The sequence below is a fragment of the Podarcis pityusensis genome, assembly GCF_964106645.2.
Source record: "Podarcis pityusensis genome assembly, chromosome: 8".
Taxonomy (NCBI): Eukaryota; Metazoa; Chordata; class Lepidosauria; order Squamata; family Lacertidae; genus Podarcis; species Podarcis pityusensis.
In genome coordinates this window covers 23,564,151-23,585,283 of record NC_138033.1, presented here as the reverse complement: position 1 = coordinate 23,585,283, position 21,133 = coordinate 23,564,151, and the positions used below count along the sequence as shown (strand labels likewise).

Below are 21,133 nucleotides of genomic sequence, written 5' to 3'. Positions count from 1 at the left end.
TGTTGCACAAACTAACAAAGTTCTTCATGCAGGTTGCATTCACGATGCGCATCGAAAGTTTGGTCATCTCTCTTGGAAGGCACTGGCCAAGATGCCAGAGGTGGTTGAGGGTTTGAACATCAAACCCTGTAAATTTCACATGAAATGTGTATCTTGTGCAGAGAACAAGGTGAAGGTTGCTCCAAAAGGCAAGGAATCTAGCAGGCAGGCTTCCAAGCCCTACCAGCTAGTGCATGCGGACCTGGTTGGTCCACTTACGCCCTCTTTAGGGGGAGCAAGGTACTTCATGGTTCTAATTGATTCTTTTTCCAGGTACATTCATGTGTTTTTGCTCGAACAGAAATCGCAAGCGTTTCCGAAGTTTAAGGCATTCTGTGCTTGGTTGGAGAATGTGCACGGTAAACGTATTGCCTGTTTGTTTACCGATCGAGGCGGGGAGTTCACTTCTCAGCAGTTTGAAGCTTTCCTGACTGAGAAGGGAATCCAGCATGACATGTCAACGCCCAGATCGCCATGGATGAATGGGCTTGCGGAGCGAGCAAATCAGACATTGCTGCAAGGAATGAAAACCTTGTTGCATGATGCCAATCTCCCTGATAAGTTTTGGGGGGAAGCTTTGGGGAATTTGGTTTACTCCTTTAATCACAGATTGTCATCACCCATTGGCTGTACCCCCTATGAGAAGATGTTTGGCAAAAAGCCCAACATCAAACACATGAAAATCTTCGGTTCTGACATGTGGGTACACTCCCCACAAACCAACAAGCTTGGGAAGCGTGGGGCACATGGTTTGTTCATGGGGTACGAAAAAGGTGCATACAGGGTATGGATGACTAACTCTAAGTCCATTAAGTTCACAAGGAGTGTTGAGTACAATCCAAAGTGGGGGGAAAATGTGGGAATTTTCCAGAGTTACCCAGAGGAGGATGAAGGTGATGTCAAGCAAGCAGCTAAAGCTGAGGAAGCTGCTGAGGATGAGGATGATGATGATGAGGATGATGATGATGATCAGAGTTCGGATTCCAGTTCAGTGGGCGGTGCTGCTGCTGGTGTCAGTGACAGTGATGACACAGCAGACTACCAGAGCGCAAAGGCCTCAGTCAGACCATCTGATGCGTCTGACAATGAACTGGAAGAACCACTGTTCACCATTGGTCAATTTTCTCCTAAGAAGGAGGAGATGAGTCCAGAAGACTTGCGTCTAGTACGTAGGTCTGAAAGGGCGACCAAAGGCAGACCTCCAAAGAGGTATGCTGATGAGTTTGCTAAGACAGCAACTGCTGTTCTTAGTAGCTCAGAGAAGGTGTGGGAACCTTCAAGCTTCAAAGAGGTTCAGGAGTTAACCTCTAAAGATGCTGAGCCTTGGCTTAATGCCATGAAGGCTGAAGTTGATTCCTTGAACAGGAACCAAACTTGGGAACTGGTACCGGTAGTCCCAGGAATGAGACTGGTTGGCAGCAAATGGGTCTTCAAGGCCAAGACAGACCAGAATGGCAAGGTTGTCAGACACAAAGCCAGATTGGTTGCCAGAGGTTTTTCACAGGTACCAGGACAGGATTACCACGAGACCTACTCACCCACAGTCAAATATGAGAGCATTCGGCTGATGCTCAAGGTCGCTGCGGAGGAGAAACTGCATGTTTCCCATCATGACATTAATACAGCTTTTTTGTACGGGATTTTGAATGAAGAGCTGTTCATGCTTCCACCTGATGGGATGGAGATACAGAAGGGAATGGTCTGTAAACTGCGGAAATCCTTATATGGTCTTAAGCAGAGTGCCAGGTGTTGGAACACAAAACTCACTGAGACGTTGCTTTCTCTAGGTTTTCACCAGGGCAAAGCTGATCCATGTGTGTTTGTCAAGGAGGAGGGGCAAAACAAACTGCATTGTTTATGTTTTGTTGATGATCTTCTGATGTTTTGGAAGAATCAGGCTTTTTACCAAAGCACCCTAGCTCAGCTGAAGGAGCACTTTGACATGAAGGATCTTGGTGAGGTATCCAACTATCTTTCTCTGCAGGTGGAGAAGGACCAAGCAGGTAATTTTCTGGTACACCAAACACAGAAAATTGCTGATGTGTTAACCAGGTTGAATTTGGTTGATGCAAACCCAGCAGACACACCGATGGTGACAGGTTACCAGGTAGACAGTACTGCTGAAGCGTTTTCTGACACAACGCTGTACAGATGCATTCTAGGCAAGCTGAATTTCATTGCCAGATGTTCAAGACCTGACATAGCTGTAAACTGTAATCTGCTTAGCAGACATGCCAACAATCCTACGGTTCAGGATTGGAAAGCTCTGAAGCGCATAGCCCGCTATTTGAAAGGGACTATGCACTACAGGCTGAGGTTCACCAGTCAGAAGACTGGAGGTCTTGAAATCTTTGCTGATGCAAGTTTTGGAAGTGACACCACGGATGGTACAAGCACTTCTGGAGTATGCTACATGTACAACCACTGCCTGTTTGACTGGCTGTGCAAAAAGCAGACAACAGTGAGCCTAAGTTCCTGTGAAGCAGAACTCAATGCTCTGTCATTTTCACTCATGGATTGTGAATGGTTGATGCAACTGTTTAAGGACATCAGAGTGTCTGTGAAATGTCCTATACAAGTGTATCAAGACAATAGATCTTGTTTGGCTTTGCTGAACTCCGAGAGTTGCAAGCAAAGAACCAAGTACTTGCAGATTAAGCTACATCGTGCAAGGGAGTGTATTCAGAAAGGACTGATTCAGGTGTCCTACATGCCAGGAAATGAAATCCCTGCTGATCTGTTGTCTAAGGTTGTTAACAGAGAACAACTTAAGGTTTATGTACAAAGGTTGCAATTGGGTTGAACCACAGGTACTACAGGTTACACGGAAAGGGGGAGGATGTTAGGATATTTCCGTTCCACCTTAAAAGGGAGCAGGCTTTGTGAGTAACAGAGTCTGCGCATGTCCTGTTCACAGGATGTTTATGCTTGCTGTTTCCTTTCGATTTTAGTCCGTCAGAGACGCTGACTCAAGAACGGTCATGTTTTTCTTTGTTCTGTTCAACGCTAAATAAAGTCTGTAAATATGCTCTTCTGCTCTTCTGCGGTGCAAGCTTTCTGGCTGTGTTTCTGCTGATAAAGGATGTGCACGAGCCTGGAATGTGGCAGTCTATTTCTAAGGCTTCGTGTCGCTAATTGCTGGATCTGCGTGGCTACAGAGATCGATGGACGTCCGGCAGCCGGCTTGGGGCTCAGATGGACGCTATCTCCCTGGCAGTATCCCAACAGTTTATACCTCCCTTCTGTTCAGGAAAGGTGGATTTTCGATCCTGCCGTCCCTCCAAAAATGTGGGTGGGATTAAGGGTGTGTGTGTGTGTGTAATGCAGGAGAGGCCAAGCCACTGCAATTAGGAGCTGATAAAGAAAAGCAAAAAGTCTCCCAGGCATCATGGGTTTTTGAGAAGGTATTTACTGAGACATTTCATGGGCACCTTGAAGGGACGCGGGTGGTGCTGTGGGTTAAACCACAGAGCCTAGAACTTGCCGATCAGAAGGTCGGCAATTCGAAGCCCCGCAACGGGGTGAGCTCCCATTGCTTGGTCCCTGCTCCTGCCAGCAGTTCAAAAGCACGTCAAAGTGCAAGTAGATAAATAGGTACCACTCCAGCAGGAAGGTAAACAGCGTTTCCATGCGCTGCTCTGGTTCGCCAGAAGCGGCTTAGTCATGCTGGCCACATGACCCGGAAGCTGTACGCCGGCACCCTTGGCCAATAAAGCGGGATGAGCGCCGCAACCCCAGTCAGCCGCGACTGGACCTAATGGTCAGGGGTCCCTTTACCCGGGCACCTTAGAAGGTACTGGTGGGCATACTGGCCCTCATGGGCACCACACTGGTGACCCCTGCTGACCATCCAGTCCAACCTTTTGTTGAATGCAGGAAACCCAAAGAGAGAGCAACCCTGACCCATGGCTGGCCTCCGTTGAGGGAGAGGCCATTGGCAAGTCCAGCATTTTCATCATTGCCTGACATGGCTTGGAGAAAGAGAAAAAAGAAAAAGAGAATGACAGTAAGAAAGATCAGCAGGTCTGCATTAATGTTCTTTTGGCCTCCAGAGGACACTGGACTACAACTCCCATCATTCCTGACTGTTGGCCAGGTTGGCAGGGGGTTGACGGGACTTGGGAGTCCTATATTTAGCCAACCATCCCTGATCTACATAATAATCTATAGATGAAGCAGAGGCAGCCTGGTTAACCACTTACTGCCCAAAGGCCTCCAAGTGACTTACAACATGTTTGAAAAATATAAACATTAATACAATATATCATTTTTTTAAAAAAAAACACCAACCATACAAAACACCTACAAATAACATAGCAAGTAGCAGCAAGAAATCCTCCCACCCCGGGAGTAACTTAAAAAGCAGATTCCTTGGAGTAGCTTTAAATCCAGCCATTTCTCTGCCCTTAAAGTATTTTCTGTTCTTCCTTGTTCAGCAGACAGCCACATGGGGGCAGCCTATGTCCATACATCCCAAATACTTCTTCAAAAAGCCTCAGTAATTTGGGGGGATTTGTTTGTCTTGTTCAGGATTCTGTGGACTTGAAAGTGTCTTTGACTGCCAGCTTTATCTCAGGCTGCATTCAGACAGCACTTTATTCCATTTTCCTGATTTACCTGATAAATTTTCACCTTTTGTGATCTTTCACAAAACGTAAAAAAGTCGCTTCGGGGAACCCAGCAACATCCAGCATGGAAGTTCCCCACTTGTTTGTGATAATTGCTTAAGGTGGGAGAGAAAATTGTGGAACTAAATTCAGAGCGGTATTCCGGCCTACAGCTCTTTTCCTGGCATTTCCACAAGTGAATTGAGGGAACGAAAGCGCACATGTGCATGAAAGGTGGGTGGCAACATGGTGGTATATTGATTCAAAAGCCATAGTCCCATAAGGCAACAGGTGAGAAATTAAAGGGACCCCTGACCATTAGGTCCAGTCAAGGATGACTCAGGGGTTGCCGCGCTCATCTCGCTTTACTGGCTGAGGGAGCCAGCATACAGCTTCTGGGTCATGTGGCCAGCATGACTAAGCCGCTTCTGGCGAACCAGAGCAGCGCACAGAAACGCCATTTACCTTCCCGCCAGAGCGGTACCTATTTATCTACTTGCACTTGGACGTGCTTTCGAACTGCTAGGTTGGCAGAGCAGGGACCGAGCAACGGGAGCTCACCCCATTGCGGGGATTCGAACTGCCAACCTTCTGATCAGCAGTCTAAAAGGATCATTAATTCTTGCGTTTCTGATCAGGAATGCTAACGGAACAATCCCTGTGTCTGAATGCACTGTCAGTGTTGCCCTGTAGGAAAATCAGCAGAGGGGATGAATTGGCTTTCTTGGTCATTGCCTCTAGCTGTTTACTGTCTACTATTTGGGTTCCCTGCCTTCTGCCCCAATGGAACCAGCCACTACTAGTCCCAGCCAAACAGGAAGCCTGGTTAAACTTTTCCTGACCAGGAAGACCTAATGGCTACTCTAGCAAGGCAGGCGCCTGGAAATGGCACTTGAAAACAGTCGGCTAACCAGGAAACAGCGGTCCTGGTGGCTTGCCGTATGGGCAAGGGACACACACTGAGGATTTCTGTTCTCGGCCCAGCAGCTCCTGCAAAAGCAGCGAGCGAGTCAGCGCTATGGGTGGCAATCACAAAATGGCTGCCACAGGGAGCGTCCCAGATCACAACATGGCTGCCTGTGGGGAAGTGTGGCATAATGGTTGCCACATTTAAGAGCAGAAGAGGAGGCAGGACTGCAAAATGGTGCCAGCATGCTGCCCCACCCCAAATAAATGGGGGGTGGGAAAGGCACCTATATCAATTACTATCACATCAGTTCATGGAAAGAAATTATTTGCACCTATCCTCTGTTTGCAGTGGGAGGGTGGTCATCAAATGTCAGCGTCCCACAATGTGTGGGCATGTTTAATGGGGTTGGTTCAGTGTAGGAGAGGCTGAGCCACTGCAACCAGGAACTGAACAGGAGGAGCCAACAGTCTTTCATGTATTGCAATTTTTGGGGGGGTCCCTGCTCCTGCCAACCTAGCAGTTCGAAAGCACGTCAAAGTGCAAGTAGATAAATAGGTACCGCTCCGGCGGGAAAGTAAACGGCGTTTCCGTGCGCTGCTCTGGTTCGCCAGAAGCGGCTTAGTCATGCTGGCCACATGACCCGGAAGCTGTACACTGACTCCCTTGGCCAATAAAGCGAAATGAGCGCCGCAACCCCAGAGTCGGTCACAACTGGACCTAATGGTCAGGGGTCCCTTTACCTTTACCATTACAGGAGTTACACTGGTGCCTGAAGGCATCATGTTAGTGAACCCTGAGTTAAAAGTTTGGGACATACTAATGCATTTCTTTATTTGTTGCAGTTGTCTCCCACCTTTATTTCCATGGAGCTCAAGGTGGCCCACATGGTTCTCTCCCTCCTCATTTAATTCCCACAGCAACCCTGTGAGGTGCGTTAGGCCGAGAGGCTGCGATTGGCCTAAAGTCACCCAACAAGCTTCATGGCTGAGTGGGGATTTGAACCCTGGTCTCCCAGGTCCTGGTCTGGCATGCTTAGAAATATCTATCCTCTCCCCCACAACAAAATACAAAAAAACCTAATGACCATGGAAATAGAACTCAAAATAGGTCCCTGCTTGGTTCAAACATTTTATTTCATTTTTTGCTGTTGTTCACAAAACACACATCACCAAGTGCCTCAAGTTTAGAACAAAACAAAACAAAACCCTCACATACATCTCCACCCACCAGGCCAAAAGTTACAGAAAACCTAGAAGTCTTTAAATACTCAGTCCCAAACAAAAGCCACACAGCAGAACAGTGTCAAAGAGGGATTCCATTATAAATACAGTGCAATGATTATATACAACTTTTTACAATATTTAAGACAGGACCGGGGACAACGTTGGGCCCAAATAACATGTTAAAGGCCTTGTACACAGGGGGAAGCACTGAAGAATCAAAACAGGCCTCCCTCTTCTCTGAACATATGGTGAATTAAGACTAAAGTTGAGCTGCGATTTCATTGTTGGCGCATGCTCAACCCGTATTACAATCTAGATTCAGAAACTGGTTAAAAAACCCCAACACCATCCAGTGAAACAGGAACATGGAGAAATAAGTATTCTAGAAAACAGCCTCCCCCAACCTGGTGCACTCCAGATGTTTTGGACAACAACTGTGCTGGTAGTTCAAAACACCTGGAAGGTGCCAGGTCTACACCAAACCACGTTTTGAAACAATTGCAGGCAACTGAATGCTGCAGAAATTTGGTATCCCAGAAGGGTTGATGAAGCCCCAAACTCACAACTCATTTTGCTATGTACAAAGTAAAGAACCTCGTCTATGCAAATAAATCAATTAAGACAATTCAGTTCCAAAAGCTTATTTTCAAACAGGTATATAACACATAGCCCTTAAGTGTCCTTCTGTCGCAGAAAAGGAATGAATACCTCCCCCCCAAAAAACAGCACTGTGGCATTTCTTACCTAAGACTTTCATGCCCATTTCCCCCCCCCCCCCCGCCAGCTTTCCAGACAAGCCTCAAAATAATCTATACCAAATTAATGAGCTATCAGAGTTTAAAGTGAGGTTGGCAACTGGCAACCCAGTGGTTGAATCCAGGATGAATTCATGCTCTGTGTCCTGTTAATTTGGGAGGGTACTAAGAACTGAATGGTGTTCCACGCAACTGGTGTATTTGGTCACATGATGGTGTGATTTCAAAATGCAAAGTAAGCCCTGATTGGCTGGGCCACCTTAGGATGAAGCCCATCTTTCTTTCTTTCTTTCTTTCTTTCTTTCTTTCTTTCTTTCTTTCTTTCTTTCTTTACAGGAGTTGCAGGGAACAAACAACTCACTGAAAAAGATAAATAATGTACATGAAATCTTCTCCTCAAAGCACAATTTTCACCTTTTTATGTTTCCCTAATGAATTAGGGAATGGAGCACTTTCCAGATATTTTAATGTGCTGTATCAGGAAAAGATGTTTTGCAAAGGAGGGTTGCATTCACTCAACACACTTGTTCGTTCAAGGACTGTGTCAAGCTGATCCCTGCTAGTGGAAACATCAGATATCAGCAGCAGGCCACACACTCCCAAGGCAGCAACTAGTCAGTCTCACTTTCTTGCAATCCACACCTTCACGCTATTGCTTGATTATTTAGTGCTACAACAAAATCCTAGTCCTTACTGAGGTATTGCACTTCCATCCGCCTACATGGCAAACTGCTGGTGGCAACTGCCATGAACTGATGCTCCAACAACAAAACAAGTATTTGCAAGCAGAAAACTAGCATGCCAGAAGGGCAGGCCCACACCCTTAACACCCCATTTCCACATGCAGGAACATTTAAAAATAAACACAGGAGAACAATATGTATTATGCAAATTCCTCCTGCAGCCTGAAGTGCTATAGACCTGATGCAGGTTTGCTGCCCCAGTAAAAACTAAGCCTAATTCAGCCATGGAAGAAGTGATCATCAGGAGGCAAACTCATGGCTCAAATCCTATGATTTAAAGACCAGCTTAACTTATTCGTGGAATTTGGTGTTATGCACCATGAGGACAAGGAGTATGTGAGATTGAGGATCTGTTCAAATTGGGATGCAATTTGTGCTCTGAAGATCAGGCAGGCACCAGACATGTTGGCGGATGGCTATGTACTCTCCATTGTAAGTTCAACTGCCCAGTTCTCCCTGAACAGCTCTCTAGAATGAATGGCACTCATGGTGACAGACCTCCAAGCAAAGGACTACACCTGCAATCCTGGATTCAGAGTAAATGAGGCTGCAAGGAGAAGTGTTTCCAAATCTCCACGGTCAGGCACTGTCACGTACCATAAATACCCAAGCAAAACGTTTGGTTCCAAGACTCTCGATTCATTCCACAAAGAAGTTCTCTCTCTCTCTCTCTCTCTCTCTCTGTGTGTGTGTGTGTGTTATAGACAAAGAGAGAGAGAGAGACAGAGAGAGACATAAGGAACAGTTCAGAGCAGCAGCACCTCCAAAGGCAGCATGTTATTTGGTCAGGAGCATCAGAACAAATGAAACCATTGCTCCCTGAGACAGTATGCATCCCCTATAGCAGAGATGGGGAACCTGTGGCCATTCCAGATGTTTTGGGACCACCGCTCCCACCAGACCCAGACAGCAAGGTCAGTCATCAAGAATGATGCATCTAAATTGCACCCCAACTTTCTCTCATAGATCATCTAGAGAAACTGGATGCTTGGGCTTGATGGTTCATCATGCTGCTATTTCACACTCGCAGCTGACAATGCATGAAGCAAAGGTGGGAAAACTCCCCACATAATGTGATGTTCAGAGTCTTTCACTAAACGTTTCTGGGGAGAAGAGAAAGATGGTCTTTTCAGGGACTGGCCTGTGTCTTGTCTAGCTCTGCAATGACATATTAAAAAAACTAGAACTGGCAGGACATCAACTTTTAGAGGGCAACAAACACAGTTAGAAGAACCAGCAAGGTTTTGTGCTTGCCAGGCAAACTCTGTGCAACTCCAAAGCTTCCCTAGGCTCCTACAGCAGTGGGTCCAGCCAAAAGAGCTTCCCCGTTTTATATTTCTTGGTCATGGATGGGAAAAGCTTAGGAAAAGGCCTTGCTCGCTCACTTACTAAGCCAAATTAAGGAACTGGACAGCCACCTTTGATACCCAAAGATGGCGAGCCCCAATACAAAGAAATAAGGCTCTGTTAGGCAGGAGGATTTGGTGACAATGGTGAGGTTGAAGATTAAAATTGAAGTGAACCAATAAGGCAGAGTTGGGAAATCTGCAGTCCTCTCCAGATGTTGGGAGTCCAACAACATCTGGAGGGCCAAAGGTACCCCAATCCCTGCTTTAAGGGTTCCAATCTTTCCAGCTGAGCTCCTCCAACACCTCAAGGTGAGCTACTACATCTGGCAATTATTAATGACAAGAGATTACACCCTCTGGAGTACCTAAATTTGGGACGGGGGCTACAGTGCAGGGATGCGGAACCCTCTGGCCTTCTGGATGTTGCTGGGACTCCAACTCCCATCATCCCTCATCAATAACACGGCTGACCGGGGCTGGTGGGAGTTGGAGTCTGACAACGTCTGGAGGGGTCAGACAACTCTAGCGGAAGAAAGAATGCTTTGCCCAAGGCAGAACCGTCTGAAGCAAGGAGCAGGGTTCCGCCAACCAGAAATGGCTCCATTTCTAAGGATGAAGCTACCCTTGGAAATGAAGAGGACAGATCCCTTTGCATGGCTTAAGTCCAAAAAGTGCAGCTTAACCTCTCCATAGACGTCTTAGCAAGGGATGTGCAAGGCTTGCTTAGAACTCAGCCTGCAAAAAATAAGCCAACCTCACCTTGTTCTAGCTACCGTAGGAGACAAAGGAAACCTTCCCCTACCCTCCTGATACAGGAGAGAACCTGTGGTCCTCCCAGTATTCAACAACAAGTCCCATCAGCCCCAGCCAGCCTGGAATGATGGGAGCTGCAGTCCAACAGGTTCCCCAGCCGTTCATTTCAGATTTAGAACATCACATGGTGCATTCGCAGGAGGAAGCATGCAACCTTGCAGCTTCATACCAGAGCGCACTGGAAAGGAAGTTTCAAGTTTAATCGGCTTCACCAGGATGGGCTTTTAGCTCAGACACATCGTGCCACAGGACTGATACTCGGAGAGGAATCGCAGCAGTAGCAGGAGAGTTCCCTGTGCCAAGCACTTGCTAAAAATATTACTGGGCAGATTGGCCCATAATTTCAGGGTGCCAAAGCCAAGGAAAAGGGCTCACTTGCAAATCTCCTGCTGCTGGGATTAGCGCAGTTGCTTTGCCAGCCAGAATCACACCTGGTGCTACCGACACTGCCCTAAATAGACCATTTCTGCCTCGGTGAGAAATTGGATCAAAACAAGGACGCATCGTGGGGTTAAGGTTTCAAGGGTCCCTAGAAAAGTCACAGGCATGGGCTATTCTAGCTGCTGGCACCACGAGTGGAGTGGAGGGATAATTATCCCGCTTGCAACCTCTGCAGAAGGAAAAGGGGTGGGAGGGGGGTCCCCCCCATGGCAGCTGTTGGCACTTCTCATTGCATCAAGGGGGGGGGGGAGTGTCACGCACAACGTCCACGGCGGTTTCAGAAAAGCCTGAGATGAATAAGGATCAATCAGAGAGCTGCTTGTGGAGGTCTTGGCAGCCAGGTTCCACTGGGCCCAAATGCAAGCAGGTGCCCCAAGGCAGAAAAGCCCCGAGGCTCTGGAGTGGAGGGAATTAGCACCATGAGAAGGGCCTGGGGATCCTGGGGGCTCAGTTCTTTAGCAGGTCGCCCAAGTCGTAGGCCTCAAATAAGTCGCTGACGCCCTCGCCCTCCTCCAGCCCCCACAGGTAGTCCTCCTGGTCGAGGGGAGGGGAGAAGGTGACAAAGGGCCCCGCGTCACCATAGGAAGCGGAAGGGAGTTGGTCCTCGGTCTGTTGCAGGAGGTGGTGGGGCAGCTCGAGGAAGCCGTCTTCCCCTTCCATCAGGCAGCTGGGCAGTTCAGTCTTCACGGTCTCGACTGGGGAAAGACAGAAAGAGAAGGGAGCAGTGGTGGCTGGTACCCACTGGGAGAAGGGCCTTTTCAGTGATGGCTCCGACCTGGTGGAATGCCCTGTCCCATGAGACTAGGGCCCTACAGGATTTAACCTCCTTTCGCCGGGCCTGTAAGACAGAGCTATTCTGCCTGGCCTTTAATTTGAACTCAGCCTGATCTTTTATTTCCCTTCTCTTCCCTCCCCCTCCCCTTTTATGAAGATTACCCGCTCTGAGACCCCACAGCTAATTCTCCCCTGGCCTCCTCGCTGGCCCAAGTAGGACCAATTCAGCCAGATAGCCCTGGGGATTATCTAATGCTTATTCCCCTAAATTGAATTTTTTATTTTATTGTTACTTATGTTTTTATACTGCTTTTACAATTAAGTGTTTTAAATTTGTTGTTAGCTGCCCTGAGTCCGGTTTTTGAACCGGGAAGGGCGGGGTATAAATAAAAAATTATTATTATTGGGAGAAGCAGAAGGCAGGGAGCCCCAACAGTTTCAAGGGGTTGGAACAATGCCCCTATGAGGAAGGGTCGCAGCACTGGGGGCTTTTTTAGGCAAGAGGTGACATGAGAAAAGTTTATACAATTACGCATTGCATGGAGAAAATGGAGAGCGAAAAGGCTTTCTCCCTTTCTCAAGACACTGGTGGACATCCAGTGAAGCTGAAGATTTCAGGACAGATAAAAGTCCTTCTTTCTGCAGCACATAAATGATGGCACTGCTTCCCACAGGAGACAAGGATGGCCACCAACTTGGATGGCTTTAAAAGAGGATCAGACTAATACATAGGACAAGTTCATGGCTACTGACTTTGATGGCTACGTTCTGTCTCCACGATCGAAGGCAGTAATTGTCATGGGCCAGTAGTCCCCCTTGCCTGCTGAACAGCAGCCTGAAGGGGGAGAAGGCAGAGTGACTACACCAGCAGCTGATCAGCCTTCAAGGACTCAGAGAAGGCACTGCTGAGAACCAGCTGGCTTCAGCCTTCTGAAGCAGAGCTTCCAGCAACAGTCAGGTGCTAGAAACAATGCTTGTAGTTCCTGGCCCTACCTTGCTGCTTCCTGCTCTCCATCTGGACCCTTTGCTCTGCGACCATCTGGATTCCCTGATCTCTAGACTGTCTGACTTTGTATGCGGATTCTGCTATCAGGCAAGAGTTCCTTGGAGACTCGTAACCCGTCTGCTTGTCTTGCCTTGTTTAGCATCACAGCAGATTCGGGAGCTACAGTGCAGGGCATTGTAGGAAATGAAAAAGGTGGCCACAAGACCCAACTGCTGGGTACTGCTGCTGGGTTAAGCAGGAAGGGACCCAAGGAAGGATGCTTTGGCCCAGGGTGCTCTGCCCTGAGACAAGCAAACAAGCCAGTTTGGGGGGGGGGGCATTGCTGGAAAGGTGTGGGGGGGGGGTGTCTGCAGAGACACCTTGCAGAAACCAAAATACAATCCACTAGTGCAAAAGTGCCAAGGCATTGGTTATCCAGACCCCTAAGATTTTACCTTTCACTGTCGGGGGGTTGCTGCTCTCCTGGGGTGCTGGAGCAGGGAAGCTGCCTTCCTTGGCTGGGCTCTCCTCCAGGATTTCCTCAGGACAGAGGTATACCTCGATGGGGCCGTTGTTGCTTTTCAGATGCAGCTGGACGTTCTCCTGGCCAGAAAAGAGGAAAGCGGTGTGAGACTAGAGAACAACCTGCAACCTACCAAGCCAAACACAACTCACTGAGATCTGGGCCAGAGGCTAGGAAGGTACGCTATCACCCCCCCCTCCCCTCCCCCAGGAGGCCACATTACATGCGGAAGGCTTAAATACCCAGGAAGAAGCTGCTAGTCAGAGTGGACAGTATTAGGGTAGTTGGACAAATAGGCAGTTCAAGACAGTTTCCTATGTTCTACCAGGCTACGTTTTACTTAGGAAACAGGGCCCTATCAAGCTGTCAATAACATGGTAATAGGGTCCATGCCGCAATGTAGGCGAGCGTTATTATTCTGCATTTACAGAGGGCAGGAGGAGAAACTGAGGCCGAAATAAAAGTGACATGCCTATGGGTCACCTTGTAAGTTCATGACAGATGTGGGATTTGAACCCAGGACTCCCCGATGCAGAGGAGTCTCTTACCCACTAATGCTATGCTAGCTCTCATCTTGTGAAGCCACTCTTTGAGTTACAGGAAAGGAGATTCCAACTAAACATCAGGAAGAACTTTCTGACAGTAAGAGCTGTTTGACAGTGGAATGGACTTCCTAGGGAGGTGGTGGACTCTTCCCTCATTGGAGGTTTCTGAGCAGAGGTTGGCTGGCCACCTGTCACAGATGCTTTAGTTGAGATTCCTGCATTACAGGGGGTTGGGCTAGATGACCCACAGGGTCCCTTCCAACTCAACAATTCTAGTATTCTAATGCTACCAAGAGGCAGGCAAAAAAACAGGAGACAGTGGTGGCCATCAACTTGGATGGCTTGAAAATCGGGCTTAACGAGTATTGTTAGCAGGGACATCCTGAAGGCCTTTAGAGAGGTATTTTTATATGCAACGGCTGCAGCCCAGACTTTGGTAGCAAAGGGGTGGAAGGAAGAAGAAGCCCCAACAATAACGGACTGGCATAATAAACTACAAGAATTTGCTGAAATGGCGCAGTTGACAAATAGGCTGAGAGGAAATTCAAAACAAAAATTTACGGGAAAATGGGATAGATATAAGATATATGTTCAAAAATATAGTAAAGGTTCGCTATCTATGCTAGCATTCGATTGACGTTGGAGAGAAATTGAGTTGAGAAACAAGATTAAGGGTACATATTGATATAGGAATATATTAGATAAAATGTAAAGAAATATACAATAATAAGAGTACATTCATTTGTAAAAAAAAGAATATACGAGATTGACAGGAAGTCCGTAGTGTTGGTACAAATATTATTTTGAAATGGCTTTATGTCTTTTTTCTTTTCTTTTTTCTATCTTTAGGTACATACATTTGGTATACAGTGGTACCTCGGGTTAAGTACTTAATTCGTCCCGGAGGTCCGTTCTTAACCTGAAACTGTTCTTAACCTGAAGCACCACTTTAGCTAATGGGGCCTCCTGCTGCTGCTGCTGCGCCTCCAGAGCACAATTTCTCTTCTCATTCTGAAGCAAAGTTCTTAACCCGAAGCACTATTTCTGGGTTAGCGGAGTCTGTAACCTGAAGCACATGTAACCTGAAGCGTATGTAACCCAAGGTACCACTGTATAAACTTTGTATACATGTTGGAAATTATATTATAATATGCCCTGTAATGTAATATGATAATGTATACATACATGACATAAGAACATTAATAAAAGAAAGAAAGAAAATGGGGCTTAACAAATTCCTAAAGGATAAGGCAATTGATGGCTACTGGCCCTGAGGGATATCTCTAGCCCCACAGCTGGAGGCAGGATGCTTCTGAATATCAGTTGCTGGAAACTGCTCAGGTCTGCCGGAGGGCTTTTCCATTGGCAATTGGTGGAACCACTGAAAATAAGATGCTGGACTAGATGGGACATTGGCCTGATCCAGTAGGCTCTTCTTACATTATTTATACTCTTGCCCCGCAACCCAATCTTGCAATCTCACCTCGCAAACGTCTGGCACCTCCAGCCGGGTTTCTGGTGGGGCTCTGACCACAATCACCGTCTGCTCATTGAAGTTGCTGATGGCCCGGATATCCTGATACGTGACATATGCTAGCGTAGGGCAGGGCAGAAGTTAAAGAAAACACCAGGCACCCTTACCCAGAATCAGCTCAGGCAGAGGTAAGCCAACATGGTGTTCTCTAGATGTAGCGTGACTCCAACTCCCATCATGCCTGGCAAATGCGTTGGGGACTATGAGTCTGCCCTGGAGGAAAGAGGGCTGGTGTCTGACTCAGGAGAGTGACACAGTGATCTGTGGGCACCTGTACCAGCCAGGAGGCAAGAATCAAGAGGCAGGGGAAACTTCAGGGCTGCACAAGATGGGTCGGAAGACGAGGAAGAGGCAGATCAGGCAAGTGAAGGGCCAGGTGCTTCCCCACCCTCTCCTGCACCACTGTCCCCTAGAACCAGGAGGGAACTGAAAAGGGTTGAGCAGAGGAAGTTGCCCCACAGGCACAGTCTCTGGCTGCATGAATGCAGCCCATCAAGGAAAGATATATAAACTGGTGGAGGGGAGTGGACCCATGTTGATGCTACTGCTCTATAGAGTGAGGGCTCAGGAATAACTGGATTGGGGTGCATAGGTATCCAGAGCTGCAGAAGTGACTGTGTTATCTTTGACAATAAAGGCTTAACCATCTGCCATGAGTATTCCTTCAGCTGGGAAGCACCCTTGACGCCACGCTATCTGGGGCTGATGGAAGCTTCTCATGAGAGTCACATTGAGCTACATTGTTCACTGGGGATAGAAGCCAGCTCTCCAGACTCCCACCCAACTTCTCCAGAACCTCCTGGCCCTCTAAAGGATATCTCTGATTTGTTTCTTCATCTGTCAGGTGCTTCAACTGAAGTGTGCACTCGTGGATGAGCTTGTCCAGCATCCTCTCGGTCTTGGACAGCTCCGTCAGCTCCTGCCGCAACACCTGCTGCTTCGTTGCCACAGAGGAGTCCTCAAAAATCCCTGTCCCCCTGGGTAGCAAATCAAAAGAGACACTGAATGAGCGCAGAACTGCATTTTGCTGCATTCAAACGAGAACCAACTTTATCATTATGTTGATTTCTTCAACAGGATTTAATGTATACCACTTCATCATCAAAAGCTCTAAGCAGTTTACATAGAATGTACGTTAGAACCAGTACAGTCGTACCTTGGTTTTCAAACAGCTTAGTTCTTGAACATTTTGGCTCCCAAACGCTGCAAACCCGGAAATGACAGTTCCGGTCGGCGAACTATTTTTGGAAGCCGAATGTCCTATTGGGCCTCCGCAGCTTCCGATTGGCAGCACTTTGATTTTCAAACGTTTTGGAAGTTGAACGGATTTCCGGAATGGATTCTGTTCAACTTCCAAGGTACGATTGTAATTAAAAAGAAGTTAAAACTTGGATCTTCTGCAACTTTCACTAAAGAGACAAATGGTATGGACAGTGCCGTTGGTAGAGAAATTGACCAAACACTCTTGGCAAGTGTCCATTCTGCTTTACGCCAATGACCTAGTTGTGTGCTCTCTTTGAACAAAACTGGACTTAGAAGGATGTTGGTTAAATTTGGTCAACTGTGTAAAAAAAAGAAAAAGAAAAAAAGAACACCTAAAAGTAGATTATGTCCAAACCAAGATTGCCATATTGGGTGAGACTTAGATGACTATTGAAATATGGCACCCACTGATAACTTTCTCAAACGACAGTAACAGCACATACCCACAAAACAATTATGGCGTAATGTATTCCCCTAATAATGTTTCTAGCCCTTTTGGGGAGAAAGGGGAGGGTTATTATTCTTGTCCCTGTCGTATCCTGCCAACCTCACTGGGCAAGGCTGCAATTCCCTTAGCTGTCATTTTTCACCAGGGGTCCAGCAGCTAAGGCACTGGGTGGCGTGGGTCTGCTCCCAGCTCCCCAACGCACTTACATCCATTGAATGTTGTTTTTGGATTTCTTCCGAATGAGCTGAATCCCCTCCAGGACATTGGTGATATCATAGATGCGCCGCTTCTGGACATCTAGCACCTCGGCGGCCCGGTTCAGGTCCAACACACCATCCTCCGACTCGCTGAGCAAGTGGATGAACTTCTTAGTTAGCAGGCCAAGCGACGTGTCATAGCGGGTCTTCTCCCCAGGTGACTTAGGGGCTAAAAATGCAAAAGAGAAGAGTTGCCATAGCCTGCACACAGAATTCTTGTACAGTGGTACCTCAGGTTACATACGCTTCAGGTTACAGACTCCGCCAACCCAGAAATATTACCTCGGGTTAAGAACTTTGCTTCAGGATGAGAACAGAAATCGGGCTCCGGCGGCGCAGCAGCAGCAGGAGGCCCCATTAGCTAAAGTGCTGCTTCAGGTTAAGAACAGTTTCAGGTTAAGAATGGACCTCCAGAACAAATTAAGTACTTAACCCGAGGTACCACTGTAACTGAATTCTTGTAAATTTTGTCGGGGCCCTGGTAGCTTCCCACTGAGACGTGGCAGGAGAGAACATAAACCCTTTCCTTTTAAAATGGGACAAGCTCTGCGGCTGCTTCAAGCTACAATGAGCCTCTTGCTCGACCCTTCTGAGTCCCAGAAAATGCCCCTATGGGAAGGACAGTTGTATGTGGAGGGGGAAAGGCGGCTGTCCCTCATTCACTGCCTAATAACCCTACTCTGCAAAAAGCAACTTCCTAAGATCTGCCAAGATCTAAGCCGCTTGCGTGCTACAAGAAAGTAACGCAAGCCTTCCCTGACTCAACGCTGGCAGATGGCATCTCCTACTAGCTGGCTGCAGGATTGTGGCCACCTTTCCCCTCACTTTTGTTGGAAAGTGCTTGCTTTCCCCGTTTGCTTGCTCCTTTGCCATCGCTGCCTCCTCTTCCTTTTGCTACGGATGGGAAGGGAAGTGCCTTTCAACCGAGACACACCAAGGCAGGAGCCCTGCAATTTCCCTGCCAGGTGCAAAATCACAGCAGGGACGGGGCTAGGTGGGAAATGGTAGCTTGCAGGGAGGAGCCAAACATCTACTTGCTGCCATACACTGGAGTGACTTGCACCTGCAGGCATAAATCTGCATCTGAGTTACTACAGACCAGAGATTCTAACAGCCTAATTTAGACAAGGGGTGGGGGAAACCAGCTTTTTGTTATCCCTGTTATTAAACACCCACAAACCACCCACCAATCCACCTGTAGGTTTTGATCTCTCTTCTTCCACACCCTGCGGTGACATATACTAGCGTTCTTCATCTCAGGGTCGTGGGTTCGAGCCTCACATTGGGCAAAAGAGTCCTGCACTGTAGAGGGTTGAACTAGATGACCCTCAGGGTCCCTTCCAACTCTACAATTCTATGATTTGCAATACAGTACAGCCACATGTGTGTTAAAAAGTGACTTTGTACACTGAGTTACCTTTTTCTATTTCATCAGTACATACACATTTAGCTTCTCAGCTTTCCGGGACGCTACCCACATGACTTCCAAGCTAATCAGTCATAAGGGCTAGAAACTTGATTTTTAGATTTTAAAAAATGGCAACTAAAAATAAAAGAATGCAACCTTTTCTCCACCCAGGACTTCTGCTTCCACTTACTTTTGGGACTGGGGATATGCGGGAGCGTCCTTCCTTTGCCCTTTGGGGTTCGGAACTCTGGGATGCACTGCTGGCCTGTTCCTTCCAGATCCAGCTTCCTTTTGGCCTAGAAAGAAGGGAGAGAAAGGTTGCCATGGTTAAGTTACCAACAGGAGCTCAAAGAAAAAGACCCCTGGACAGTTAACTGACTATGGGGTGCGGCGCTCATCTCACTTCAGGCCGAGGGAGCCAGCGTTTGTCCACAGACAGCTTTCTGGGTCATGCGACCAGCATGACTGAGCTGCTTCTGGTGCAATAGGACACCATGACAGAAACCAGAGCACACAGAAATGCCGTTTACCTTCCCACCACAGTGGTACCTATTTATCTACTTGCACTGGTGTGCTTTTGAACTGCTAGGTTGGCAGGAGCTGGGACAGAGCAACGGGAGCTCACCACCATCGTGCGGATTTGAACCGCCGACCTTCCGATCGGCAAGCCCAAGAGGCTTAGTGGCTTGGACCACAGTGCCACCAGTGTCCCTTGGACTCAAAGAACAAAACAGGGCACAAGCAAACAGGTGGCCACTAACATACATAGGTGGCAAAACAATCAGCTTGGCGTTGCTGAGTTAAAGAACACCTGTAGTGGGAAATCATACCATTGTCTCTATTTGGACCCAAATGAGTAGAGTTGAACTTCTTGATGCTTTGAGCCTTGGGGCACTGAGCCTCACTACAGCTCAATGGCAGAGAAATTACAATGCCTGCAAAAAGTTCCAGGTTCAATCCCTGGCATCTCCAGGTAGGGCTGGGAGTTTCCTCTGCCTGGAGAGCCACTGCCTGCCAGTGTGAACTATACTGACCAAGACAATACTGGCCAAGTGGTCTGACCTGGTATATGGCAGATTCCTAATTTAAGAGCAGCCCACGGGAGCTTCTCTCTGGTTTTCCTCTGTTCAAGTATGACCACCTTTCAGACTGTTAGCTGCTGTGAAAATAGTTCATAGAAAAGTGGGGCAGAAATACAGCGAGATAATAGAATAATTCAACAAAAGACACGTGTGTCATAAGAACATGAGCCAGGCCTGCTTATGCAGGTCAGCTTCCTGTCCTCACAGCGGCCAACTGGATGCCAGTGGGAAGCCTGCAAGCTGGGCATGAGCGCAACATCAACCTCTACCTGCAATTTCCAGCAATGTAATGCCTCTGAGAGTGGAGGAAGAACATAGCCCTAATGGCCAGTAGCCACCGAAAGCCTTTTCCTCCATGTATTTGTCTAATATTGTTTTAAAGCCATCCAAGTTGATGGCCATCGCTGCCTCCTGTGGAAGTGAGTTCCACAGTTAACTGCGCTGCAAGAAAAAGTACTTTTTTAAAAAAATCTGCCCTGGCTCTTCTAACTTCCAGCCTCATTGGATGACTGCAAGTTCCAGTGACAGAGGGCGTGGGGGGGGGATTCTATCCACTTTCTTCAAACTTCTATCGTGGTTTAAAGCTGGCATGCAAATCCTCACACGTTTTGAAGCTGTTAAGCATAGTTTCCTAATTTGGATGTAACACCAAACTATGGTTAAGAGCAACTGCTTGGCTTGTTTGCTCGCTTGTGTAGAACAAGGCAGCTGCTTGCAGGTACCTGTTGATTGTGCATATTCTAGTTTATTAACCCATGATTCATGGTTTAAACCAAAACAGGGCTTCCTTTGTTGATCTCAGTGCATGGACGGGCCTAGTTAATTTTGTTAATCAGGCCGAGGACAGAAAAGGGGAAGAAGAAATTCGCTCCTGCTGCCCTTCTCACTCGTGTTAGATAATAGCCAGGTGCCAGGAGTTTTTTGCGACTGGTACGGGACCATGTGGAGATTTCTGGTTGCCAGGTTCGCAACCACAGTTTTAAAACCTCTGCTTTAATACCATTTCCACTGTGTGTGTTTCTCCTCCTTGCATACTGGGACAAGCGAATTATTGAAAGAGCAAGTGGCAAGCAATGTACACGAGATCATAGACCTGTAGCACTGGAAGGGACCAAGAGGGTCTTGCTGTCGCAACCGTAACCTAGGTTTAAGGTGCCATTTAGCACCTAGGTTATATACCTGAGTTTCAAACACTGGCTCCACTGCTTGTCGACAACCCGTTGGAAAAGTTGTCTTGAGACATACATGCCACGGGCTGTACGTTCTTATTATCAAAGAACACAAGTGGTTCAAGAATACAGTGTTTCTCTTGAGGAGAGATGTTTGCTACCAACCTGGCTCGCAGCCAAAGCAAAGGGAAAAGGCCTGATCTTATCAGGGCAGGCTTTAGGACTGCTTGATGGATTGCTACATGTTTCTATATGACTTTCAGCC

General features: G+C 47.5%; 1 protein-coding gene across 1 annotated transcript in view; it reads right to left on the bottom strand.

Moving 5' to 3' along the window:
- Positions 1 to 6,671: 6,671 nt before the first annotated feature.
- E2F2 (E2F transcription factor 2) overlaps positions 6,672 to 21,133 on the bottom strand; it is a 36,114-nt gene continuing 21,652 nt past the window's right edge. The window contains exons 2-7 of the mRNA XM_081015777.1: positions 18,808 to 18,913; positions 17,159 to 17,378; positions 16,060 to 16,218; positions 15,191 to 15,305; positions 13,095 to 13,242; positions 6,672 to 11,575 (exon numbers count right to left, since the gene is read on the bottom strand). Coding sequence (XP_080871903.1) covers positions 11,328 to 11,575; positions 13,095 to 13,242; positions 15,191 to 15,305; positions 16,060 to 16,218; positions 17,159 to 17,378; positions 18,808 to 18,913 — 996 coding nt within the window. The 3' untranslated portion in view covers positions 6,672 to 11,327. The remainder of the gene's footprint in view (positions 11,576 to 13,094; positions 13,243 to 15,190; positions 15,306 to 16,059; positions 16,219 to 17,158; positions 17,379 to 18,807; positions 18,914 to 21,133) is intronic.